Below are 17,117 nucleotides of genomic sequence, written 5' to 3' on the forward strand. Positions count from 1 at the left end.
CCAAAGGGCCAGTCCTAGTGTCCATTGCTGGATGTCATGGTGACTGTGCATGGCCCCTGCAGGAGTGTACTGCCATGCCCAAGCTTGGCTTCCTCAATCTGGGGCACTGGCTGTTTCTGGCTTATGGGCCTGGGCCTGGGGTCCTCTTGGGCCCAGGAGGGGGACGCTGTGTTAGGTATGGGTGAGATGGACCAAGGCTGACGGGGGGTAAGTATACACAGAAGCCCATCCTTGAGGCTGGGCATGCACTTGTGCACATGTGTGTACCACTGGCATATGTGGACCTGTGTGCACATGGGCACAAGTCCCTCCCACCTTTCCTCTGCCACCCGCTCAGGCACTGTGGCTTCAGGAGATGGCCCCAAGTCTGCACCCAACCCCTGCTGGCTCCCATGGGTGTCGGTGTCCGAGCTCCCGGCCGGCAGGAAGGACACACGACAAAGTCTGGCGGTGGACAACCTTTTCTTTTATTTTCCTTCTCCGTACAGCCTGCCCCGAAGCCTCTACCGGTCCGCTCCCCGCGGCTCCTTTTGTGCTTCGCTCCGAAGCCTCCTCTGGTCCGCTCCCCGCGGCTCCTTTCGTGCTTCAGTCCCTCTCTCTCTCGGGGGTGGAGGCACTGGCTATATATAGGATTAATAGCTAGGCAGACTACCCTGTGAGGCGGGAACTTAGTGGGGTGATAAGAAACAGGTGCCACACAGGCGGGCTCGATGAGAGGGGTAATCTAGCCCAGGCTTTTGTACTTTCCCACAGGCCTCGCAATCACCGCGTCTGATGACTTGACAGTGCCACGGCTCCCAACATCTCCCCCTATTTTATTTTAAATGAATACGCGCATCGCAGCCCGTCCTGGATAGAGTGCAGAGGCCTATGCCCTGATAGGAGGCCCACCAAGGGCTCTCGGCGTCGGCCCGGGTCGGCCGTCCCCGAGTCTGCCGAGGCCCCGAGGCCCTCGTCCTTTTTTCTAGGGCCAGGAATGAACCGGACGGAACCTGGTTGCACATAGGCATGCACTCATTTCTCTCCACGAATCCCCTCGGAGAGAAATTTATCTAACAATCCAGCGGCTTTCGAGCGGAACGGGGTAGGGCCTGGCTTAGGTTGAGTCGTGCTGGGGAGGCACGCTCTTACCCGTCATTGACTCATCCACCCTGCTACATGTTGTTGTCTAGGGAGGAGAATGTGGGAAGCCTGTCACTTTTAAACGCGGTCGTAGGCCATGCGAGCGAGCCATGCGTATGCCTGAGGATCTTTTTGTCCATTTTGGGCTACCGCTATTTCTATTCATCTTGTTGGTTGGTCTGTGATGGATCTCCGGCAGGGCAGGTCTGATCTTCAGTCGAGGGCTTTGTCGCGTCAACCTCTCTGGGACCAACAGTGGTTTTCGTCCCGGTTCCTGCAGAAAGACACAAACCGCGCCTCGGCTTCCTCTTTTGTATCTCTGCCCTCCTTGACGGACCCTTCTCGGGAGCTTCCTGACTGTGCCTGTTCAAACACCTCGCGTACTTCTACAAGTTCTTGAGAGCTCCCCCCGTAACTACCCTCACTCTTTAGGCACGTGTGTATCATTTCCCACAATGGACGAGCAGAGACTGAAGCTCTACCCTCCCGCTCTGCTAGGGAAAGGTCTCTGCCCAACTTTTCCCAGGAGGGCAGGTTTACATGCCCTGTAGGCAGAAACCAGGGAGCAAAGCTGTCAATCTCTGCAAGGAAATTTTCTAAAGTCTTACGCCCCACCTTGAGGTCCTTGGACTTTAGGAGTCTCCGAAGGACCAACACCAAGGCTGTGTATCTTTACTTGGCATGTTTCCCATTTTTAATATATCTTCTGTTATTTTTACTTGTATGTTTATGTTTTACACTCTTTTATTACCTTAAGTTCTGGTGTTATGTTTCATACTCACCGCGTGAGGCCCAAGAAACCCGCCACTTACGCGTGAGGTTGAGAGGAGTCTACAAACCCTGTAGGTGCGCGCCACCCAGGGCCCAGGCTTATCCTCTACTCACCTGTCTTGCAGCACTGTACTGGAGCGTTGTCCACTTCACGTCTCGGGGGTGATCAGTCCCCGTGCGGGCCACCAAATGTCGGTGTCCGAGCTCCCGGCCGGCAGGAAGGACACACGACAAAGTCTGGCGGTGGACAACCTTTTCTTTTATTTTCCTTCTCCGTACAGCCTGCCCCGAAGCCTCTACCGGTCCGCTCCCCGCGGCTCCTTTTGTGCTTCGCTCCGAAGCCTCCTCTGGTCCGCTCCCCGCGGCTCCTTTCGTGCTTCAGTCCCTCTCTCTCTCGGGGGTGGAGGCACTGGCTATATATAGGATTAATAGCTAGGCAGACTACCCTGTGAGGCGGGAACTTAGTGGGGTGATAAGAAACAGGTGCCACACAGGCGGGCTCGATGAGAGGGGTAATCTAGCCCAGGCTTTTGTACTTTCCCACAGGCCTCGCAATCACCGCGTCTGATGACTTGACAGTGCCACGGCTCCCAACACATGGGTACTTCGGAGACATGCTATGCCAGCCTCCCACTCTTTGCCTCTCTCTTGGGGGTCGAGATGGGTGGAGTCTGGGTGCCACTGCCAGGAGAGGTGACAACACACGGAACACAGGGTGTGACCCCAGGGCTGCAACAGTGAGGGACACAGGGGCCTCACTGTGGCCCCCAGGGCCACCATGGTGTCATCTTCAGGGCCTCTATGCGGGCTGTGGCCATGGTGGCCAGCAGTGACGCTGAGTGATGGTTGAGTCCAGGGCCAGCTCTGCTGGGAGTCGCAGAGCACAGACCATACCTGCTGCCTCCTCCAGGTCCTGCCCACCTGTGGACTCCGTCCAGCTCAGCACCCAGGCAGGATAGACGCCCACAGTGGCGGGATGGAGAGATTTAAAGGTAGCGCCTGGGCCTTGCCTGGGCTGAGGGTGGTGAGGATGAAGCTGCTGCCCTGCCTGGCCCTGGAACTGGTCCTGGTGCTAGTGCTGGCCCTGGTGCTGGCCACAGAGCTCCAGCCACAGGAGCACTCATTCAAGGAGTCCCACAGCCTTAACTGGGGCAAGGTGAGCCATGCACTCTCGGGTGTATGTGCCAGGTGCAGGGCTTTGATGAGCCAGGTTACCACGGGCAGCAGTGGCAGGTATGCCCAGCAGGAGGGGAGGGCACAAGCTCCAGCCAGGCCAGGGGCTCTGTCCCTGCTGTCCCCATGTTGGATGCAGGGCTGAGAGCCTGATGAGGGGAAGGGTGAAGGTCCAGAGAACTGCGGCAGGGATTGACCGGGACCCTGCAAGGGTGGAGCAGGACAGAGTGGCTAAGAACACACTGGACAGAAGGTTCTGGGCGGGGCGGCCCCGGGCACAGCGGCTGGGTGGCTGTGGGGGCTGCACTCCCAAGCACACAGAGCCAGAGCCCTTGGGTCTGTGGCAGGAAGAGCCAGGGGTGAGAGGACTAGGGAGGTCAGGTGGCCCAGGGCCACGGGAGATCCCGGTGGGGAGGACCTGGCCTGTGAGATGAGCAGGGGCCTCCAACCTGCTGCTGCCCATAGCTCAGTGTCCTACTGGTCCCCAAGCAGCTGGCAGCAGCCTTTCTTGCACCTGGCATGGGCAGCTAAGCCTGGGCAGGGCCGCGCCTACTGGGGGTGTGAACTGGGCCTCAGGAAAGGCTGCTGTCCCCAGAGCCCTCCAGCCAGGAGTCAAGGGGACCACACCACAAGGACGCTCTGACACCAGCCTCCTGCACCCCAGTTCTCAGGGTTCTGGTACATTCTTGCTGTCGCCACTGACGCCCAGGGCTTCCTGCCGGCCAGAGACAAGAGGAAGCTGGGGGCAGCTGTGGTGAAGGTGCACAGGGCAGGCCAGCTGCAGGTGGCCATCGCCTTTAGCCGGTGAGGGGGGCAGTGGCTTCTGACACCCCTGCAGACCATTCAGGGGAGGAATGAGGGGGGCAGCAATGTAGGGGTCCACGAAGTCACCCCACCTCTGCCAACCCTGAAACCAAAGGGCGGCTTTGGGAGAGGCACCAGCTGCCCAGGGCTGTGCAGTGGGAGCTGGGCCCGATCGCTTCCTCCCCACTGTGTCCCATGCCAGAACATTCCAGAACAGCAAGACCTCCAGGTCTGAACCTGCAAACTCAGTCCCCTCCACATCCCTGTCCCCAGGCCCCAGAGGAACCGAGGGTGGCAGTCGGCACCAAGAGATCTTGGAGGATTGGGTGGCTGTGGGCAGGCAAGGCCCTGACCTCCAGCTTTTGGCTCATTCCCCAGGTCTCGGGGCTGCCAGTCCCAGGAGGTGACCCTGAGGAAGGACAAGAAGAAGGCTGTGTTCAGGAACACCTGTATGTGGGGCCAGGCAGGGAACACAGGAGGTGGACAGGACACCCCAGAGTGTGTGGCGGGTGGGGTGGGCACGGGGCAGGTGTCTGGCTGGCTCTGGCCCACAGCTGACCACGCTGTCCCTGGTGGGCTGACCCAGAGGCTCCTTGGGGAGACTCTGGGTGCCGGGTGTTGGGCTGGGGCAGTGGGGCCTGGATCTAGCACTGGTGGCCATGTGAGCTCCCTTGCAGTGAAGGGTGTGATGGGCTTCCACGTGCTGTCCACCGACTACAGCTATGGCCTGGTGTACCTCCACCTGGGGCGCGCAGGTCACACCTACAAGAACCTGCTGCTCTTCCGTGAGTGATCTGGCTGGGGGGGGGGCAGACGGGCAGCAGGAGGGGTGCCAAGGGGGTAGGAAGCCTGGGACACAGAAGTGAGAGCTGGTGACGGAGAGGATGGGGCAGAAGGCAAGTGGTGACCTGTGGCTGGCAAAGAGGGCAGTGGTCAGGTGGACAAAGGACGTTGAGACCACAAGGTGGGGGCGGGGTGGTCACAGCAGGGGTGACAGGAGGCTGGGACCTGGGACTGCAGTGTGGGCTGTGCATCTGTGTGGATGTCGGATGGCTGGCATGGCTGTCCAGGGCATGTGGGCTCCTGGCCCTGGATGAGACAGGGCTGGGAGGCGGCAGTGGGACATGACAGGGAAGAGGACAGGGCGTGGCTAGGATCCTCCCTGCACAGAGGCTGTGTGGCTGTGAGTGTGGGGAAGCAGCTGAGCCCACTTCCAGCCCCAAGCTTGGGCTGCAGTGCCCAGGACATCCCTGTGGGAGGGGTTGGAGGGGCTCGGTCTCTGTCCTTGTGCTCCCAAGTGCCTGCCCTGCATGGTGACCCCGGCCTGAAGCCTCATGTCTTGGAAATGGCCCAGTGCTAGGATGGTGTTGGCAGGTGTGGGGTGGGGTCGGGGTGCAGCTGCCAGATGCCAGGAGGCGACTCTGCTGTGACCCGGCCCTGCAGACAGACATCGTGTCCCCAGCTTCCTGAACCTGAGAGAGTTCATGGATGTCAGCACCTCACTGGAGCTCAGCAGAGAGGCGGCCGTGCTCCCCAAGGACGGTAACTTCTGCCCCACCCGCGGCCCTGGGCCTATTGTCCCTCTGGATGGACCCCAAGGGGCGGGAGGTGCAGGAGGGTCCCACTGAGCCTCCAACCTCCAAAGCCAATCTGAAGGCACCGGTTGTGCACCCCAGGCCTCCAGCGCTCCCAGGCCTGGCTGTCCTGCCTCTTGGGCATGGTAACAATGGCTCTGGGGATGGAGGCTCTGGCTACCCAGGCTCGGTCACTTGCAGCATGCAGGAGCTGGGTGGAAGCAGGGACATAGGTCCTCAAATGGCCACCTACCTCTGTCCCCCCAGCCTCCTGTGCACACACCCTCCTGCCCTGACGCCTCGTCCTGCTGCTCTTCCTGGGCCGTGTGACCCCCGGATCCCACGTGTTGCTACAGATGCCAAATCATCCCCTTTGGTGGCTCCTGGAGGTGCTTGGTGACCCAGGCCATGCACAGTGGAAGCCCAATGGCTCTGACTCTGAGCACAGTGGCTCTGACTCCTCTGAGGAGGAGGAGCCTGCCACTGTGGAGCAGACCCCGCCCGGTGGCCGCAGTCTTCTCTATACTGCTGCCCACGGCCCCGGACCTCACACCTTCTCCGAAAGTCGCAAGCTCGTGGGTCCCCAGACTCATGGGCATCTGTGTGCCACGTACCAGGTGTTGGGTGAGCTGCTGGGCACAGAGCTTGAGTGCAGCCCTCGGGCTGGTGCCTGGTCAATCATGTCACCCAGACAAGCAGTCACAGACCCCGGGTACTGGCTCAGTAGCCACAGCATGCAGCAACCACACGTCCCGCCTGGCATGGGGTAGGGAGAGCACTCGCAGGAGGGAGGGACAAGGTGCTGAGACCTGCAGGTGACAGGTAAGGCCACAGCAGGAGCACCTGGGGGGAGGCAACGGCTTTGATGAGGCCAAAGTGGGAGGAACCTTTTCTAATTTTTATCTTGATGGAGTCACCAGGGGAACGGGTTCAGTCTAACCTGGACAGAACTCTGTGCTGCCCATCGATGCTCCAGAGGAAGATTCTTGAGGACCACAGTGTCCCAAGGAATTTTCCTGTGTCTGAGAACAGGCTCAAAGGATTTAATGGGACATGGGGGAGCCCTCCACCTCCCCTCACCACCCAAGGCACCATTCAGCCAGGGGAACAAACAAAGGGTGCCCTGGACAACGGGGTGACCTGACAGGACCCACCCTGACTGAAAGGGCCAGACCCCACACCCTGGCCATTCCACATACAGAACCCCTGGAAAGCGGAAGGTAATTTGCAGGTCCACAGTAGAGCAGGCGATGCCCAGGTGCTTCTGGGATGATGAATGGAAGTGAAACCCCAGAGCTAGGCTGGAGGAGAGTGGGGGATGCCATGTACCCACCTCCTTCCACCCCCAGCACCGTCCAGGACGCCCATTCGATGGCAGTCCTGACCACCCCTTCTGGGCTACATGGCCAGGGTGGGCCACAGGGAGAGGACCGGGGGTCCTATCCTTTCATCTTGTGGGATCCTTCACACTTGATGGCTGAGGGCCATAGAGCCAAGAACCAGCACAGACAGCGCTGCCCTGTGTCCAGATCAGCAGCCTCCAGCTCCAGCCTCCATGCAGCCCGGTTCACTGGGTCAGGAGTGGCCACCTGGTCCTAGGCCTCAGGCTTCACACCCTCTTCAGGGCTGGCAGGGCCCAGGAGCGCTGCCATCTCCAGCTTAACTCTGCCAGGGACAGTGGAGAGGGAGTAGAGGGGACACCCACTTGCACACATGACATGCATGTGCAAGGTCAGAGCCTATTCACATGCACACTTAAACATACGTGCATACACATGCACACACCTGCACACACACCTGTGTTGTATACCCATACACAGTTACCACACACAAGTACATGTGCACACAGTGCACAGTGCATACATGGCAAACACACATGCACACACAGCTGCACATCCACTCACGCATATGCACACCTCACATATGCATGAGCACATGAGCCACGCCCCACCTTCTTTCTCCCAGAGCAGAGGTACCCTGCTAGCCAGCAGGTGCAGGAGGGGCAAACCAAGGTCCGAGACCATGAAGGCTGGTTGCTGGACATCTGTCTTCTGATGTGGTCACTCAGTTGGCCCTGGAGGTCCAGGTTGGGGTGGGGGGTGGCAGGAGGAGCCAGTTGCTGTCCAAGGGCGTTAGGTAGGAGAGCCATGAGAGTGAGGGAGTCCTGGGGATTATGGAGGGGCCTGGGCTGAGCACAGGCGGCCTGGACTCCATACGGCTGGGAAGTCTCTCTTCCTTTAGCCAGATGAGAGCCCCAGTAGCAGGGAAGGGTTGCCAGCCACGGTCCCCAAGGTAGGGGACCAGCCCAAGTGTCCAGACTGGTCAGCTCTGCACAGTCCCCAGATCAAGGCCCCCAGACTGGGCAGGCTGAGACAAGAGCGCCTTGCCCCATTGTTGGAGCTGCCGGTGGCCTGTGCTCCGTGCCCAAGGCCCAGCCTCTGTCCCCCATTGCCACACGCCTGCTCCTCAGGAGTGTCCTTGTCTGTGTGCAGATTTGCTGCTTCCTGTGGACACCAGTCACTGGACCTGGGGCTGGGTTACCCCTCTTGCAGCATGGGACCCCTCTGGGCACACTGTCTCCACATGAGGTCATGGCCACAGGTTGGGGGCATGGAATCTAGGGGGCCCTATTCAACCCAGGATAGCAGCTCCCGCTGCAGAGGCCTCCTGGGCCCTCTCCTTTGTCTCCATCCAGGCAGGGTCGCTGCTCAAGGCCCAGAGGCTGAGGTCCCATGGGACTCTGAGTGTGTCTGTACCTCCCCTGCTTCCAACCTCTGCAGCCTGCCACACAGCCTGGACCTCTCACTGGTGAAAAGCACACCTACTTCTGGTCTTGCCCAGGAAGCCATCACTCTGGAGCCCACACAGGCTGAAGTGGCCTTGGACTCCCTCCCAGAAAATCTACCAGTCAAGGCCACAAGTGTCCAGCCTTGAACAGAAGCCCACCGGCACCATCACCTTTTGCTGAGCCATGGCTCTGCCTCTGTCAGTGCCACCTATGTGGTGCCACCTGTGTAGGGCCATCAGCCTCTGCATCTGCAGTTTCTGCATCCACAGTTCCAATCAGGCGTAGATCCAAACATTCAGAAGAGGCCGTGTGCACTGAGCTAAGCAGACTTTGCCTGTCATTATTTCTTGGTGTGCCATGGGACGTCTCACTGTGCTAGGTGCCCTGGGTTAGTCCAGAGGTGATCTGAGGCCCAGGGAGGTCACACCTCGGTTACATGTTGGCAAGCATGGCATTGTTTGACATCTGGGACTTGGGTGTCCGTGGAGTCTCCCATCCCAAGGGAACCTGGGTCTAGTCCCCAGGGATCCTGAGTGAGCTCACTTGGGGAAAGTCCCTTGGGCTTGCCCTGGGTGGGGGGCACAGACCCTGGAAGTAGCTTGGGAAGCTGCATCTGAGGTAGGATGGAGTTCTCACTCTTCCGTGTCCACGGGTTATCGGTCATCCTACCCAAGATGGCAACTTGAGGAGCCCATGAAGTCTGAAGGAGCAGGGTGCTCTGGGGGTACAATGTACAGTCAGTCACTGTATCCTGTTACTTTCTGCATAGTGACTTCTGGGCTCCTGAAGTGGCCCTCGGGGAATCCAGCATTGCCTGTGCAGCCTTCAGAAGGGGACTGGCTGTAATGGCTCTCCCTGGTGAAGGGGAGGAAGGCCCTGCCCAAAGAGGCTTCTGGAAGCAGCCTTGTGGTCTCCCCCGACCCTTCACCATGTAAGGAGGCCCTCAAGAGACTTCACCCTCGGAAGGGTGAGGAAGAATTTCTGTTCGGTGTAAGCTGCCCGGGCTCCGGAGTCCAGGACAGCAGCATGTGCTGAGAGAAGAACCACACGGTACCTTGGATTTTAACTGTGGTGAACCATGCAGATCGTGACATTTGTCGCTGTCACCATTCTAGGGTGCGGCCTAGTGGTTTTAGGCCCATTTGCTCTGTGGTGTGGCCCCTGCTGCCATCTCAGAGCCTCCTACCTTGTAACTCTCTGTGCCCTTGAAACCCTAGCCCCCGTCCTGCTTGGCCCCAGAAAATCCCGTGTTCCCCGTGGTTCTGTGAACCCGACTTCTCTGGGGACCTCAGAGGGTGGAGTCCTTAGGATTTGTCATTTTGTGGGCACCGTCATTTTCAGGGGCTGCAGCACCTCTTCCCCACTGCCAAGGACCCCAGGTCCCTCTGCCAACACTGGGGTGTCCTGCTTGGCTCTCATGGCAGGCAGGGATGCTGTCCACACAGGAGCTCCTGTCCAGGTCAGTGCCAGCTCCTGTCCCAGCTTCCTCCTCCCCACTCTCACCAGTCTAGTGCTGAGGGTCAGGGCCAAGCGTGCCAGGGTCAAGGTGTTGGTAGCTTTGTTCCCTAGGGCCAGGCATGTCCTGGCTTGGGGTACAGTGGGCTCTGCCTGTGTTCATCCAGGCCTTGGCTGGTGTGGGACGATGGAGTGGGACCAGCAATGACTTGGGGGTCCTGCTGGGATCTGGGGTCTGGGTGTGTGCACTGTGAACCCACAGCAGCACCTCATTAAATGGCCAAAGAGGAACAGGAGATGAGGAGCCCAGAGGGGTGGGGCTGGCACAGAGCCCACCCAGCCCTGGCAGCTTTAAACCCCAAGCTTTTAGACAGGAGAGGAAGAGGTTCTCACCATGACACCTGATGCTGACACCCAGTATATCAAACCCAGGCTAGAGCAGCCTGGGATGGCCTAGACTCCCCACAACCCCGGAACCCTGAGAAGCATAGTGTGATCAGCACTGAGGGAACCCGTGGCTTCACTCATGGCAGGGAGCCAGGCTTCCTCCAAGGCCCCTGAGTCCACACAGAACAGCTGGACATGGAGGCCCTGGAGCACTGTGGAGGCTCAGGCTACTCCAAGGCCATCTGCACTGCAGGGGTCTTGGGATGAGGCCTGGGGACAGGGTCAGTGTCATCCTGGGCTCCTCAGCTTAATCCTGGGATCCTGGCAGGGAAGAGGGGCTGGCCTGGTGGGCTGGGGACATTAACCTGGGGTGAGGACATGAACCTGGGGTGGAACGTGTGTAGAAGGAAGTCCTCGAGCCACACTCAGTGCCACTGGGGTGGAGTTGGCCAGACCTGGGCTGGTGGGGGCACAGCTCAGGCAGCGGGTGTGGGAGACAACTCCAGTGACCCCCTTTGAATGCAAAACAATTACTGTGACTTTGATTATTTGGAGACTCATTTCCTTATACTGATATGTAGAGAGCTGGCTCTGGTATTTCCTTCTCTCTTCACTTGGTGCTAAACATTGCAAATAAGGCTAGCTGAGGTGCTGGTGTGTAATCTCCAAAGCCAACAGACAGTCCTGTTTCCTTGCGTAGTGCTCTCCATACAGAATTCTTACGAGAGATGTTAGAGCCTGTTAGAGCCCATAGCTCCAGAAATGTCAACTGGCTAGGAACTCAAGGTAAAGAGGCTATGACTTCCCAGGGCACAAGAGTTTACATATCAAAAACCAAAGGACAGCCTCCCAAAACAATTACATTGTTACTTTAATTGGTTATGTAAATTATAATTCTGCATATCTTTATCTCTGCAATTTACAGAGATGCCATTCCTGCGCCTGGCCAGCCAACTCAAGTTACATAATTCTGTCATCCTGTCACTCATCCCTGAGCTAACCCCCTTCTTCACAAGATAATAAATTCTGGAAGAGGCCTAGGATCAAGGCCTTTGTCTACATGTCCTCACAAGGATTGGACTTAGGACCCCTTGGCTGCCCTTAACTTGGAATATGTCTTGGTGTGTTTACTCTTGCTGTGGGTTGCATTGGAGGTGGTACATTGGAATTAACTTGCTAGGATTCCAATAACGTCTCAGTGGGATTACAAATATAATTTTTTGGATTGTGAGGAAAACTAGGAGGAGGATTGCAATACTTAGATGACTGAACTCGATATTTGGGATTACAATAGCAAGGATTGGAGACAGGCAGAGGCTGGGCCTGCTGAGCCATTGGAAGTATTGCAGTCCAAGGATGGGGGTCACGTGCATGGCAGCCTGGATCTCCACCAGGACCTGTGTGGGTACCCAGTAGAGTGCAGAGGCCCAGCTGCCCTGTGCAGAGTTCTGGCTGTCTGTCTGCAGGAAGAAGGTCTGTAGTGGCCTGGTAACCAGTGGTCACCAGCTGAACTGAATTGGCGTGGTGCTGAGTGTGGATGGCCCACCTGAGGGCTGCTGCCAGCATGCAAAGGAGACTGGAGAGGAACAGTGGGTTCTGAGCTGGTGGATTCTTGTAATCGTTGTTTGGAGCTGCACCCTGGCCCCCCTGATATCAATTTGGGTGTTCTCATCAGAGGAGCTTGGGACCTCATTGCCACTGACACCAGCTGTGGTATTTTTTGGGGGAGCCCTGGTCCCTGTTTTGAGCATCACTTTTTGGCCCCACTGTGGAATCCTCTGCCTGCTGGCACAGCTCCTTCACCCTGCTGGCACAGACTTTCTAGCTTCACTGCTGCCTGTGGGCCTTCCCAGCGCAGATCTATGGGATAGACTTGCATGGGTCATTGTCATGGGCTCTGGGTCTTCAGCTGGACTCATGTAGGTTATTGCCATGGGATGCAGGCCTTCTGAGGGATTTTCTAGGTCTTTAGTGTGGTGGGCAGATTTCCTGCACTTTCTTTGTATTTCACTCCTTGCGTTATAAATCATAACATAATTGGGTTATGATTAATTGGGTTATAAATTATGTGTCGTATGTGTAATTGTTCTCCTTGCAACTCCTGACTAAAACAAGGTCCAAGAATACCCCAAGTCATCCTGAGGGACAGGAGGTGTCTGTGCCCTGGAGCTATGTGCATCCCCTCCTGGAACAATCAGGAAACCGAGGCAAGAGAGAAGCAGGCACTGATGAGGCCCATGAGGTGGACAGTGTCCAGACAGGGATGGAGGACTCTGGCTTTCTAGGCCAGGCTCAGCCCTGCGGGGGTCTCCATGGGGAATGAAGCCCCTTACATCTGGGGACTCCTGCCTGGCCTTTTTTCTCTGCTTTACAAGCACACACACACATTCACATGCTTACACTTTACACACAGAGACAGACTCACAGGGCACAGGACAGAGGAGCTTCGAGCTCAGCTCACTGTTGTGACCTCTCCCTCACCCCCGCAGTGTACTCGGGTTGTGGTTTCTCTACATCCTCATCCCACCTTTCAATTCCAGCATCCTGGGGGGCGAAGTCCCACTTCCTGTGGCTTTGATCTGCAGGTCCCTAGTTCCTAACGATGCTGTCTCTTCTCCCGTCTGATTGGTCACTGTGGGCCTTGCATGTGTTTACGGGGCTGTTTGGTTTCACCGAGTTTGTCTCATTCTCAGGTTCTCTTAACGCCAGCCCTCGATCAGATTCTGGTTTTCAATCATCTTCTCACATCCTGTATTGTATCATTTCATTCCTCGACTGAGTACTCAGATGTACACTTTATTTATTCACTTATCTGCAGTCTTGGGAATTGAACTAGGACCTTTACACTGCATTACCTCCCCAGCCCTTTTTCATGTTTTAGTTTGGGACAGGGTCTCACTGTTCACCAAGTTGTCCAGGCTGTGTTCAAACTTTCAGCTTCCTGAGTGCTGGGGTTACAGGTGTGTGCCACTGCCCTGCTCTAAAGTTTTCAGTTTTGGTGACATCTAAGACGTCTGTATCCTTTGGCTCCTTGCTCTTGGGTGTTGCAGATGACAGCACACCGTCTGGGCCCAGGTCATGGGGTGGCAGAGCCTCTAAGCATTTCCCGCCTCAGCGTCCACACTGAGGTCGGATCCTCTTTGAGTTAGCTTTTGCCCGTGGTGGCACGAGGTCTGACCCCACAGTGGCAGGCAGACTCCACCGTCCAGGCCACCCATGGAGACACCTGTCCTGTCATCTCTGCGTCCCACCCCGCCCTGGCTCCTGCTCTGCTGCTGGCTGCGGTTTCCTTGCAGTTCCTGTGCTGCTCCTGGCCTGCTGTGGATCCCACCTCCCCGTGGGCCTTGCATCTTGGGGTGCTCACAGGACCTCTGCTCTCCTGGTTCTTCCTCCCACACACTGCCCCACGTGGGTCTCCGTCTCACCTCCTGGTCACCACTGCTGCCCCCAAGTCCCTCCTAGGTCTCTGACCCAGCCAGGCCGCCCTGCCCTGTGGGTCCCTCTCTCCCCTCCAGCTTCCAGCTGCCGTGAGGATGGCTGTCCTGGTCTCCCGTCAGCCTGCACTGGGCTCGGTGTCCACACACAGCCCTGCCACGGGTCCTGACCTGCTCTCCCTTTGTCCTTGGTGGGGACGATCCTTCATACTTGTTACTCCCTGGCACCCGGGCACCATCACAGCACTGTCACTCTGGGCCCGACCACGGCAGGGTCTCCCCACCTGCTCCTCCGCCTCTGCATTTACCCCTCGAGTCTGTCCTCAGTGCAGCCACATGATGACCTTTCAAACCTCTGTCAAGGCCTCCAGGATACCCCGTTTCCCTCAGAGGAGAAGTTGGGGTCCTTGTAACACCCTCAGCCTGCAGCGGCCCTGCCCTCTCCTGGCCCAAGTCTGCCATTCTCTGTTCCTGGCACGCGCCAGGCCCCGTCCCCCTCCAGGCCAGCACTCGCTGTTCCTCCCCCTGGACACTGCTCCCACCTGGCCGACCCACACCATTCCACTCAGAACACAGACACCCCCTTGTCCCACAGCCACCTCTGACTTGTTCCATTTGCTTTTCCCCCACAGCTCTGATGACCTTTTAAATGATATATAATTATATGGATCAGGGTCAATCAGGAGAGAGAACCACGCAGTACACTGAACAGGGAGAGCTTGTCTGGTGAACAATGAACAATGCAAGTGTGGGGAGAACGGTAAAGAACACGGGGTCCAGGAGCGCACATAAGGAAGAGGTCACTGGGCAGAGACCGTCCCTCCCCAAGGCTGCTCAGACCTCCAGGGAGAAGGTGTGGTGACAGCTAGGGGTGAGGGGCCTTTGCTGGGGCCAGTGCTGGTCATGGTCAGGGCAGGGGCAGCAGCTAGGGAAAGACCGACTGGCCAGGCAAGCAGGAAGTCTCTCTGATTTCCCACCAGCAGGTGGCCTGGGGCTGGGGAGTTCCCATGATTCCTTGGAATCTACTTGTGGGGTGACCCGAACCTCCATAGGAAGCCCTCTCTGGAGCCTACTGAGGTCAGTGTGAGTGAGTGCCCCAGATGTCCCCTCTTGTGCCTCTTCCCCTGATTCAGATAAAGAGAAAAAAGAACAGAAGCCTCCTGGAACTTAGTGTGAGCCTGTCTCAAAATTTAAAAAATAACAGAAGGGCTGGGGCTGTAGCTCAGCCCAAAGGCTCTGGGCTCAATCTCCAGGGTTGTACACACAAAATGAGTGAGACACAAATCATTAACATGGCCCCTCGTGCGCACTTCAGAGCCAGCCTTCCTCCCCTACCTCTTGCCCCAGCAACTCCTGACTGTGGTTGGGTCATTTCAAGAATGTTAGAGAGACAGAATCCCACAGTGCACAAAATTGCAGGGTCCATTATCTCCCCGCTTTGCATGATTCCCAGAGATCCTTCCAGGCTGCTGCGTGTGTGAAAGTCAGTCCCTGTGTACGGCAGCAGCTCCGCGGTCCAGGGGCTGCCGCCTGTGGAACCCGCGCCTGCCGAAGGCCTCTGCTTCTCTGCTGTGGTGCTATGGGAGCAGCTGACACACTGCACCCATCCTTGCTTCACGAGGTGGAAGAATGAAACCGGGCTCAGCAAGGAGGTAGCTGAGGGGAAGTGCTCATCAGGAGTCTTGAAGACACAGAGCTCCTCCCGAGGGGTCCCAGAAAGTGGGCGCAAGGGCTGCATCCTGCTCTGCCTGAGGAGCTCCTCTCCATCCGTTGAAGCCCCGCTGCTGTTCTTACTCTAACTCCTGCGGGGCTGAGCGCCTCACTCCCTCTCAGCCGTCCCTGCTGCTGCTCATCGTGTGTGGGCTGATTAACCACCTACTACGCTCTTGCAAATAAAGCCGCTCTGAACACTTTTGTGCGGTTTTTGCACGAATGTACACTTTCCTTTTTGAGAAAAGCGTGCCCAAGTGCAGCTGCTGAACAGTGTAACTGTTGCGTGCTCAGTGTTTTAAACTCCCGCAGGGCCATTTGCAGAGGAGTGCACAGCACTGCACCCCATCAGCCGCGCCCCCATCGTCCAGTTCCCGTGTGCCTCGCTGACCCGACCCGCGTGGCTGGGCTGGCTCAGCCTCTGCGCAGGTGTCCGTGATGCTCCTGGGGTTTTATTTGCATTTCGCCAGTGGCTGGGAGGCTGAGCATCTTTTCACAGCCTTCCTGCCCTGGGAGGGTGATGCTGCCTGCTGAAGGACCCCTGCTGTTCTGATCACTTTTGAATTCTTTTACCTGTTGAGTTTGATGATTTTTATTCAGTGTAAGCGCTAGTCCTCTGTCAGATATTTGGTTCACAAACATTTGCTCCCATTTCTTAGTTCTTGTTCCCCTTTGTTATTTCGCTGTTACACTTCGGTGTCCAGGTGTGTGGCTTTCAGATTGTCCCGCTGCACTACCCCAGGATTGCCCTAGGTGAGCGGGAAGGCTGGCGTTGCATCATTTCAGTGTCTTCCCATTTTCTCTTTCGCTTAGTTTAACTTCTGGGTTAATGCTTGTAAATTGCCTATGGTGAGTAGCTTTATTGCTAATATTTAGAACCCTTAGGAAATTATTACTTTTCAGAAGTGCCTTCCACGTGTAGCTGGCTTTTGAGTTTTGAGTCTGTTGCAATATCAATTTATTGGAGTTGAGAAGTTGCTGTCCACTTGGTCCAGCCTCTGGTTCTTAGGAACTGGCCTATATAGTATTTCTATGACCCTTGGGTAATCTTAGTTTCAGTATACCAGGAAAGACAACTGGTTGGAACAATTATGTGGCCTTGGTTAAAGCGGTTCAAACAGCAAAACAACAGCCTCACACACAGCCCAGAAAATGACAGGCTGAGGGAGCCATCACTTTACCACCTTAACATATGAACTGGAAGGTTATACAAAAAAATCTAAAATGAACCAGAAAATTGTATACAGTAAACAAACCCTCAATGTAGGGATTTTTCCCTCAAGGAATAAATTGTTAAAGGGGTTGGGTGAAAAATAGAGAAACAGAAGAAGAGGAAAAGATGAGAAGCAAGGGTGTAGGACAAAGGAAGAGTTTGCAAACTTTGGGAAACTGGTGAAGAAGACAGGAAGAAAGGAGAGAAAGAAATAGAAACAAGAACAGAACAACAACAAAAACTAGAAACCATATTCACACTCATAAAAACAAGAACAATCAAGAAAAAAAGAAAAAATAAGAGGGAGAAAGAAAGAAAGAGAAAATAAGAAAAATCACCCTAAAATGACCACTTTAAGGTGTGCCTCTGCTGTCCCTGGTAGACACTGTGGTCAGACAGAGTCTTGATCTGAGTTGACCAGCAACCCAGCAAGTCCCCTGCGGCTTTACCGAGGAGGCTTGGATAATCCCAGGGAACCTGCACCTTTGGTTCCACTGAGCTTTAGTCTGGTTTTTGGCCGTGAGGCTTGAGGTCGTGAGCTTGCACTCAGCTCCCTGACTTCTTGGTCACTTGAACTTGGCTCCCTTACCCTGACCCTGGGAGCCACTAGTTGGAGCCAGCAGTTGCCGAGTTCCAGGCTCAGTTGGCCGTCTCCAAGATGGTTCCTGGCCAATCCCCCTCTCCTG

At 56.5% G+C, this 17,117-nt stretch overlaps 1 protein-coding gene and 1 long non-coding RNA gene across 2 annotated transcripts; one reads left to right on the forward strand and one right to left on the reverse strand.

Moving 5' to 3' along the window:
- Positions 1 to 451: 451 nt before the first annotated feature.
- Positions 452 to 2,484, reverse strand: LOC134474977 (uncharacterized). Its single transcript, XR_010045951.1, has 2 exons — positions 2,008 to 2,484; positions 452 to 1,396 (listed from the first exon to the last, which is right to left on the reverse strand). It is a non-coding gene; the product is annotated as an uncharacterized LOC134474977 (long non-coding RNA).
- Positions 2,485 to 2,923: 439 nt separating this feature from the next.
- On the forward strand, positions 2,924 to 5,740 carry Lcn10 (lipocalin 10). Its single transcript, XM_003472975.1, has 6 exons — positions 2,924 to 3,049; positions 3,731 to 3,870; positions 4,249 to 4,319; positions 4,548 to 4,655; positions 5,314 to 5,412; positions 5,712 to 5,740. Exons 1-6 carry the CDS (start codon positions 2,924 to 2,926, stop codon positions 5,738 to 5,740), a joined length of 573 nt encoding a protein of 190 aa, XP_003473023.1.
- Positions 5,741 to 17,117: the final 11,377 nt, after the last annotated feature.

The sequence above is a fragment of the Cavia porcellus genome, unplaced genomic scaffold (assembly GCF_034190915.1).
Source record: "Cavia porcellus strain 051 isolate PalLab524CR breed Dunkin Hartley unplaced genomic scaffold, mCavPor4.1 scaffold_49, whole genome shotgun sequence".
Classification (NCBI taxonomy): Eukaryota; Metazoa; Chordata; class Mammalia; order Rodentia; family Caviidae; genus Cavia; species Cavia porcellus.